Source organism: Corvus kubaryi, unplaced genomic scaffold, assembly GCF_017639235.1.
Source record: "Corvus kubaryi isolate FWS band 111438036 unplaced genomic scaffold, C.kubaryi_AGA036_p1.0 37187, whole genome shotgun sequence".
Classification (NCBI taxonomy): domain Eukaryota; kingdom Metazoa; phylum Chordata; class Aves; order Passeriformes; family Corvidae; genus Corvus; species Corvus kubaryi.
This window is the reverse complement of record NW_024581053.1, coordinates 51,846-59,974: the sequence shown is the minus strand read 5'-3', so window position 1 is coordinate 59,974 and position 8,129 is coordinate 51,846. Positions and strand designations below refer to the sequence as shown.

Here is an 8,129-nt window from a genome sequence, read left to right as displayed (position 1 = left end):
TTCATGACACAATGATGAGGGCCATTATGGAATGGGTCCCTGCGATGGGTGACTGTGCCAGTGTTGTAGTAACATCTCTGGTACAGGCCCTTGGGAAACGTCCTGGCTCCCAATATCACAGCTTGGCTGCAGGGCCCATCCCTGCTGCCTCTGTTCTTTACAGGTGGAGTTGCCAAAGTGAAGATAAGCTTGGACTGCTATGGGGTAAGTAGGAGATCCAGAGAGTCATAAGGAGGGAAGACGTTTTGCCTAATATCGAGGAACAAGTAGCTCAAGTTCTACTCAAGGATATTAAAGGTTCTTGGCCTCCCTCTCATGGGAGAAGTCAGTATTGCCTTCTGCCGATAAAGTCTCCTGTGTCCCTGGAGCGGGTGGTTGGAGGAAGTGCTCGGGAGAGGTGGCAAAGCTTTAAAGTGGACAGCCTCGACCTTTTCTTTGCAGTAAGCACACCCAACACTGAAAGATCTTTTTATTTCTAAGGCATGTTACAGCCTGATTGCTTTGGAATTCCATTTAGCTCAGTTGGCCAGAGCACGGTGCTAATATGAAGGTTGTGGGTTTGATCCCCGTGTGGGCCATTTTATCGACTTGGACTCGATAATCTTTATGGGTCCCTTCCAGCTCAGAATATTCTGTGAATTAGAGCAGCAAAGAACGCCACAGCTGGTAAACCAATCCCTCCTTCCCACGGTACCCTCAGGAGAGACAGAGGGCCCTTTTGCCTTCCCTTGCTCTTGTGTCACTGAACTTTGATCACTCATAGGATTGCCAAACCTTGGCCTTGGACAATTCCAGGGATGGGGCAGCCACAGCTTCTCTGGGCAACCTGTGCCAGGGCCTCTCTTCCCTGGCACTATCGCTGTGCTGAGCGTCCCGTCCCAGGCAGCTCCGCTGGGCTGGGCTCGGCATCGGCATCGGCATCGGCATCGGCATCGGCGCCGGGATCGGGATCGGGGCCGGGATCAGGATCGGGATCGGGATCGGGATCGGGGCCGGGATCGGGGCCGGGGCCCGCCCCTCTGTCCCGCCCCCGGCCCGCCCCGGCCATGGCGGCGCGGCTGTGGCGGCTTTGCAATGTGTTCATGGCTGCCTTCTTCGGGCTGGCGGCCGCCGTGCAGGTGAGGCCGGGGCTTCCCTCCCGTCCCCTCCGCTCCCCTCCTGCGGAGCGCGGCCTCGGCCGGGCCGGCGGCTGTGGGGTCTCAGTGCACGCCTCCCGCTGCAGGTGAACGACCCCGACGCGGGGCTGTGGATGGTGAGTACGGGCCGCCCTTCCCTTGCCCTTCGGCTCCTCCTGCCCCGGAGGTCCCGGTGGCCCCAGCCCCTCTCTGCTTGCGCCCGTCCGATCCGGAGCCGCCAAAGGAAACCTGCTCCCGGCTTCCAGCTGAAGAGCGGGCAGACGCCGGGAAAACGATGTCTCTACTGCAGCGACGGCTGGAATCCGACCGTGCTTCCAGGATCTGCCTTATTTCACCCTAGATCCGCACCTGCCCCTGCAGAGCATCGCTTCCCTGTGCAGAGCGCTCCGAGCTGCTCGCGTTCCTCGTACCCGGCGCTCCCCTGTGCCCGTGGCCCTGTGCTTGCCTTGAGTCACCAGCGGGACCCGCCTTCTGCCGCTCAGCTGGGCCTCGAAGGGAAACGGGGAGCGAACCCCCTCCTGTGCCCGCCCTGCCTCGGCCCCAGGAGCAGCCCCCGGCCCCATGAGCAGCCCCCGTGCGCCGGGCTGGGAGCCGAGGGCGGACGGGGACGGTCTGTGTGTGACAGGAGCTGCTTCCAGGGCAGGGGCTGCCCCTGCGTGCCCTGGGGTGCGTGAGCGCCTCTGGCAGCGGCACCAAAGGCGGGCAAAACGCCCCAGCGCAGGTGGAAAGTTTGGGGAGCCCAGGGCCGGGGAGGACCCTGTCCCGTCAGTACTTTGCCTGGAGGATCGGGATTCAGGGAAGGGGCTCTGCAGTGGTTGGTCAGGTCCGTAACCCAGGAGCGGAGGAACAAGGGCTCGCTCTGGGCTCATGGCCCGGGATTTTGTGTGATGATGGTGAAGATGAGCACTAGCAGTACCAGGGCATGCCGGAGGGCAAGGGACTGGGATCTGCTCTGTGCCTCTGACAAACTGCAGTAAAGGGGGGAAGTGCTGCTGTGGGTGGGTACTTCTGCTTCCTGACCTTGCAAAGTTTTGCTGCCGAGTAGATTTATATGTCATTAACAGGTTGTCTACTTAGTGCCAGCTGCCCTGACACTGCTTGTCAGCATCAACCCTTCAGTAACAGGTATGATACTGGTGTGCAAAACAGTCTCTGCTCAAATTTTGCCCCCAAAAGGTTGTTGTTTTGCCTTTTTTTTTTTTTTAATTAAACCACAGATTAAAATCGGGCTGTGTGGAAACACATCCTACTACCTTCTGAGGGCAAAAAGCTGCAGGATCTGTTTCTGCAAAAGCTGGTCATTGCTTTAGTGCTGGTGGCTGGACATGCTGCAGGGGAGGAGAGGAGCCCTGCAGAAAGCCCAGCTGCTGGGATGGGCCTGCACCCTGATTCCAGCTCAAAGCCCGACTGGAGCAGAAGCCTGGGAGCATGCTCTGAACCTGGCTCTGTGTTGACCGTAGCACATTAATTCAATTTGTTTCATTGTTATAAATCTGTGTTTTTGTTTATCTACCTCATGCAAGAGCAGCTGAGCTTTGCACAGTCCCGTGAAAGTGCTAAAGGTCTTGTTCAGTGCCAGGTATTGCTGCTGCCCCACAGAGCAATGGGAGCAGTAAGAACATTCAAAGGCTGTGTTTCCAAGGGTGTTTGCTGTGGGGGCTAATGGCAGTTCAGAGGATCATTCAGATCAGATTTGTTTCAGGACTTCAGAACATGGTTAAAATTTTTGTATTTTAATTCAATGGAAATAATTTTACATAAGGCCATTTTATATACACAAAGTGACTGTATCTGTTCTGGGTGAATACTTACACTGGCTAAACTAAAATCACACTTAAAAGAGAAAACCTTCAGGAGTGTGTGGTATTGTCACAAATTACACTGCTGCAGTCAATAGCATTCCAGCTACCTGAAGCATGTAAAATGGCAGCATTCCTAAGTTCAGAACTCATGAGGGTTGGTCATTTGTGGTTTTGAACATTTCAGGGGAGGTTTGTGTGTGTGTGATAGGCAGCATAATGGCATTTGGCTGGTCAAGAGAATCTGCATGTTAAACTCACAGTTAGGTTTCTCCTTGTGTCAAGATCTGTGGAAAATAAAGATTAGAATAGCACAACTTTTGTTAAACTGCAGGTTTATGTAAATTCACCAAGGGGTATTTGCCATTCAGGTCTCTGGAAGACACACATGCTTAGGGTTTACTTTATGCTTCATGATAGTTGCTGACAGTCTGTTTTTTTCCTCAGATAATGATGTTTGGAGGAGCCTCTGTGACCTTCATTCTGTGGTCTGTGTTGTTGGGACCATTGCCTTGGCTTACTCTTTGTTTGCTTATACCCAAGGGAACATTTTTCACGAAGAGGAAGGCAGGTAAGCAGTGGGTTTTATTTGCCCCTGCCCGAATCCAGCTCACCAGGCCGTCTCCTTCTGATGTCACCTTCCAAAACTTTATTTCTGGGCTGTTGCAGTAAGTGCTATTGGTCCAGAGGAATCAGACCAAAGAGGAGGGACCATAATGCTCCAAACCAGTGACTCCTTGGACACAGGGAAGTCAACAGTCATTGCTTCCCTGATTGTGGCAGTTAGATTTACTTGGTCTGGCTTTCAGAGACCAGGGCACAAGCACAGTGAAACAGCTTTGTACTCTTTTCCTGGAGCTGTAGGAGTCGTAGTTAATGTTTTGAAAACTTCTGAGGCAATACCAAATGCATGTTTATCTGGCATGAGCTGCTGAGTCCTTGAAACTGCTAGGGATTGAGAAGGAGGGAGAATTTCTCACCTGGACATTCAGGAGTTGCCTAAAAAGTAGGTGCTTGCAAAGTACTGGCAGCTACTTCTGCACCTAATGACAAAACTGGGATGCTGCTTTGCTCTATGTTAATGAGAGAAATGTGCCTGCTTTGCCTATGTTAATGAGAGAAATGTGCTACGGAATGCAAGTCCAGCAGTAGAACAAAAAGTGGAGGCAGGAATTTCCGCAGCTGTTTAGCTGTCATGTCTGTTTGAAGATTTGTGGTGGGAAGCAAAGTTAATTCTTGTAAATACCTTTGTAATTATAATCCTAGTAAAATATATTGAACTTCTCCAAAGGAGAAGAAGATGACTGAAGTAGTTCTTCTTCTCCTTTAGAGAAGAAGAAGAACTGCTGTGGAGGCAAAATTTGTATTGCCTGAACGTAGACATGTGTTTGTATTATTTTCTGATCTGTTTTTGGTTGGCTTTTTAGAGAATTGTTTGGTCTGGTGATTATTACAGTATGGATGAGTCTTTGTCGCAGTTCAGCAAAGTAAGTTTTCTCTTTTTTATAATCCATTCTCATGTTCACATTTAGTGACTAGCTCCCTGAAAACACATGGCTGATTTTGGTCAAGCATTGGCACAGGCTCCCCAGGGAGGTGATGGAGTCACCATTCCTGGAAGTGTTCAAAAAAATAACTGGATGTGGCACTGCACAATGGGGTTTAGTGGGCATAGTGGTATACAGTCCAAGGTTGGACTTGATGATCCTGGAGGTCTTTTTCAACCTTAAAGATTCAGTGATTTGAAGTAACTCTGTTGCATTTCTTCCATTCTAGGAGTCCCCTGGGAGGAGTTCACTTGGTTGCTGCAGTCGTTGTTGCCCTCTTCCCCTTTGTTTCGTGGCTGTACATTTATGTGAACAAAGACATGCGAGAGTCTTGGCCAACACACTGCAAAACGGTGATTTAATTGGGTGGGAGAAAGGCTACAGTAACTATGCTGTCCTTACTTGCCTTTGTTTTTGGTGCTTAATGAAAGGTTAGTGTCAGTTTGATAGGACCAAAGAACACCTGGCTGCTTCCAGCAGTGCCACTTGAGATTTAGTAAGATGTTGAGGAACACTGTCAAATCTGAGTGGGGAATTTTTCTATGGAAACCGCTGTTCAGCTGGCTGCTGCTTACATTTTCCAAGCACCATTGATCCAATGTGTGTTCTAATGGTATATTCAAGATATCATCACATCCCTGGATCACTCTCCAATCACCTCATACTTTGGGAAATCTACCATTCTGTAACATACGGGACAAGTAAAGCAAATACTATTTTAATAAATTACTATTTACAACCATGGAACTTTCAAATATGTGCCTGGATAATCCATTTCAGACGTACTGGAAAATTGAGCAGTCTGTATTTCTGTCCTAAGTAAAATATAGCTGAAAAAATAATTTTTGCTATTTTTAACTGAAAATCACTGTTTTTACTGAGTAATAAACACTATATTTTAAAGAAAACTCAGTGAAAGCCTCCGTATCTTTTATTTTCTGGGAGATGCATATTCAAACCTGCCACCAGCAGATGTGGGCACTGTCACAACTCTGCCACTCACCTAATTTTTCTTGGAAAGCAGGACCCACGCAGCAGCAAGCATGTTCCCACTATTCATCCCGGGGAAGGAAGCACAGGTGGATACACTGGACTCAGGAGCTGGCTGGGCCAGAGCCAGGACAGCTCCAGGTGTAGCACACAACTCCCTTTCTTTAGATCGGTGTCAGGGCTTGCTCTCTTGGCACTGCTGCAGGTGATCCCAGCTGTGCACACACAGCACAGCCCAAGTATCTGCAGCATTCCATGGTGCAGCACAGATGGTCTCCAGTCTCCTTAGCTTTTTCTGAGGATTACTTCAGTCTTTTAAAGCAATGTTGGAAGACTGAATTAGGCTACACGGTGGATGTATTCTGCCAGACATGAGACCTTACTGTGGTGTTCACAGAAAAGAAATAAATTGAGATGTGGCTGGGCAGGTACAACTCTGCATGCTTTAATGCTCGCTGAGAGAATAGCAGTGGGGCTTTTTTTGAACAGTATTCGTTATATGGTTTGCATCTTTTCACAGTAACAATCCAGTCTGGATTGGGTGTTTCACATCAACATTCTGTACTCAAATATATTTTATTTCAGTTACTGGCCTTCTCTGTTCTCCAGAAAGAAATCAAGTATTTTCTTACAGAAACATAATTTCTAAAATTCCGTATCCAAGAGAAAAATGTCTGAGCTAAAGCAATTAAGTATCAGCCATGCACAGCTTTCTAAAAGCAAACAGCTGAATCTCCTATGCTTTTGTCCGAGTCCTTCCTGAAGAAGAGCAATCTATATTTGCCTCGTATTTCAGAAATGCATAACTCTGTCGGGAATTCTGCCCCTTCCCTTTAGTATCATTTTATCTTCATAGACGTAAATAGTTCCAAAAGCGTTGCTTTCTGGTGGCGTTTCGATCACCCCCTCCAAGGTGAGGTGATGAACTCCGTGAGAGTCCAGGCAGTAGGCGCCGTCGTGCAGGTGCCCTGCGAGGACGCAGACCACGCACCGGTGCGAGTGTATGACTGACAGGGCAGCCTTGTAATTCCAGGCCAGGCAAACCCCGTTTGAAGCATAGGGATGAATGGGCACATGACCTGCAGTCCAGAGGGAAAGGAAATAAGAGAGAAACTGTAACAAATTCGCCTCATTGCTAGGGAAGTTCAGCCATCCAGCTGAGTACAGAAAGCTCACCCCAGAGTGAGTCATGGTTGCTGTTCTGCTCTTTCACAGGTTCCATCTCACCAGGGCCACAAGAGCTGCTACATGTTTTCCACAGCTAACATACACAGGCTAGCTAACTTTTTTTTCCCACATATTTCCATGGGAGTATATACCCCCCATCAAATACAGGGGGGTATATAGTATTCAGGGTATTTAGTTTTCAGGGCCCTTCCAGCACAAATCATTCTGATTCTCTAATACTCTCCCCCCCCATATCCACGTACCCATAATTATAACTTTTTCTTGGTTTTCATCAGAGAACTTGAGGACTTCATTGAACCAGTCCAGCTGGGCTTGGCTAAATCCTCCATTAAACGCTACAAAGTAAGGTTCTTTGAGCCCTGCAACGAAGAAGAAGGTTAGGCACAAATGTATACACCTCCCATGGCTCCTCTATTTGCCTTACGTAAATCTGCTGATGGTTGGTTTACTCTCAGAACCTTTTGGGGTTTTTTTTTGCATTTCTCGGATCAAAACTCCAGCCTCCTTGCGCAAAGGAGACGATTATCTGTTAGTGTTTTCGGGAGTTTTGGTCACACTACACAAACATGGTTTCCACTGCTGGGTGTCCCCCGCCGCATGGGACAGGGCGGGCACAACTCGGTGCTCTGCAACAGCCGCTTCACCAGCAGCTGCGTGGTGTTCCGACACTGCGGGGCACAGAGCACAGCACAGACCCAGCCCAGAGGCACCGGGGCAGCACCAGCTGTACGGGGGAGCATCTCCTGTGCCCGCCTAGAGCCGCACGGACGGCAGGGAGGCGGCGGAGGGCGGAAGCAATGAGGCACATGCTCGAGCCCTCGGCATCCCGCTGTCAGCACCGGGAGCTCCGGGCAGCGAGGGCTCGGCCGCCCGCGCCCCTGCCAAGCCGGAGGTACCTGCGGGGCTGTTGAGGTCATCATTGGGGTTCTTCTCCCGCAGCACCCGCACGGACTCCTGGTAGCGGGGGCTGCCGGGCTCCGTGCCCAGGGTGCTCACGTCGTAGGTGTCGAGCACGACGAGGCGGAGCCGCGGGGCCGGGCTCCAGTGATAGGCGTGGCACTCCCTGTCCGGGGGCCCGTCCGAGCCCCCCGCGGGGCGGCTGTACAGCCCGGAGTGCACCAGCCGGGCCCGGCTGAAGTTGTAGAGCTCGTGGTTGCCCCACGCGTGGTGCACCGGCACCGACAGCTCCCCCAGGACCGCCAGCACCTGCTGCAAGGCGCTCTCGGCCTCGCCGCGCCGGACGTTCTGCCCGTCGATGCTATCGCCCAGCTGCAGCACAAAGTCTATCGGCGGGCTCTCGTCTGCCCACGCCCGCACCGCCTCCCGCAGCAAGCGCAGGCTGTGCCGGTAGTAGCGCCGCCGGCAGCCACCGAAGTCGTGCCCGTCCTCCGCGTCCGCGAACTGGATGTCGGCGACAACCCCGAAGGCGACGCGCGGCGCCGCCTGCATGGCGGCCTCGGGCGGGGCGG

General features: G+C 51.3%; 2 protein-coding genes across 3 annotated transcripts; one reads left to right on the top strand and one right to left on the bottom strand.

Moving 5' to 3' along the window:
• The first annotated feature begins 1,029 nt into the window (after positions 1 to 1,029).
• Positions 1,030 to 5,237, top strand: TMEM220 (transmembrane protein 220). 2 transcript variants are annotated; one of them, XM_042022063.1, is made up of 6 exons: positions 1,030 to 1,118; positions 1,223 to 1,252; positions 2,201 to 2,261; positions 3,383 to 3,506; positions 4,363 to 4,422; positions 4,712 to 5,237. In XM_042022063.1, exons 1-6 carry the CDS (start codon positions 1,047 to 1,049, stop codon positions 4,842 to 4,844), a joined length of 480 nt encoding a protein of 159 aa, XP_041877997.1. In that variant the 5' UTR covers positions 1,030 to 1,046; the 3' UTR covers positions 4,845 to 5,237. The 2 variants fall into 2 exon arrangements, 1 of the variants encoding a protein (XP_041877997.1); XR_006015064.1 differs by lacking the exons at positions 4,363 to 4,422; positions 4,712 to 5,237 and having other exon boundaries at positions 1,382 to 2,261; positions 3,383 to 3,420.
• Positions 5,238 to 5,893: 656 nt separating this feature from the next.
• Positions 5,894 to 8,123, bottom strand: ADPRM (ADP-ribose/CDP-alcohol diphosphatase, manganese dependent). Its single transcript, XM_042022061.1, has 3 exons — positions 7,557 to 8,123; positions 6,903 to 7,019; positions 5,894 to 6,551 (listed from the first exon to the last, which is right to left on the bottom strand). Exons 1-3 carry the CDS (start codon positions 8,107 to 8,109, stop codon positions 6,265 to 6,267), a joined length of 957 nt encoding a protein of 318 aa, XP_041877995.1. The 5' UTR covers positions 8,110 to 8,123; the 3' UTR covers positions 5,894 to 6,264.
• Positions 8,124 to 8,129: the final 6 nt, after the last annotated feature.

Bases quoted from the DNA above. Each gene is read 5' to 3' on its own strand.
- TMEM220 (XM_042022063.1), top strand. From the start codon at position 1,047: ATGGCGGCGCGGCTGTGGCGGCTTTGCAATGTGTTCATGGCTGCCTTC. The intron at 2,262-3,382 runs GTATGATACTGG...TTTTTTCCTCAG, and splicing joins CATCAACCCTTCAGTAACAG to ATAATGATGTTTGGAGGAGC. The intron at 4,423-4,711 runs GTAAGTTTTCTC...CTTCCATTCTAG, and splicing joins CTTTGTCGCAGTTCAGCAAA to GAGTCCCCTGGGAGGAGTTC.
- ADPRM (XM_042022061.1), bottom strand. From the start codon at position 8,109: ATGCAGGCGGCGCCGCGCGTCGCCTTCGGGGTTGTCGCCGACATCCAG. The intron at 7,020-7,556 runs GTACCTCCGGCT...TCTTCGTTGCAG, and splicing joins TGACCTCAACAGCCCCGCAG to GGCTCAAAGAACCTTACTTT. The intron at 6,552-6,902 runs GTACGTGGATAT...TCTGGACTGCAG, and splicing joins AGAAAAAGTTATAATTATGG to GTCATGTGCCCATTCATCCC.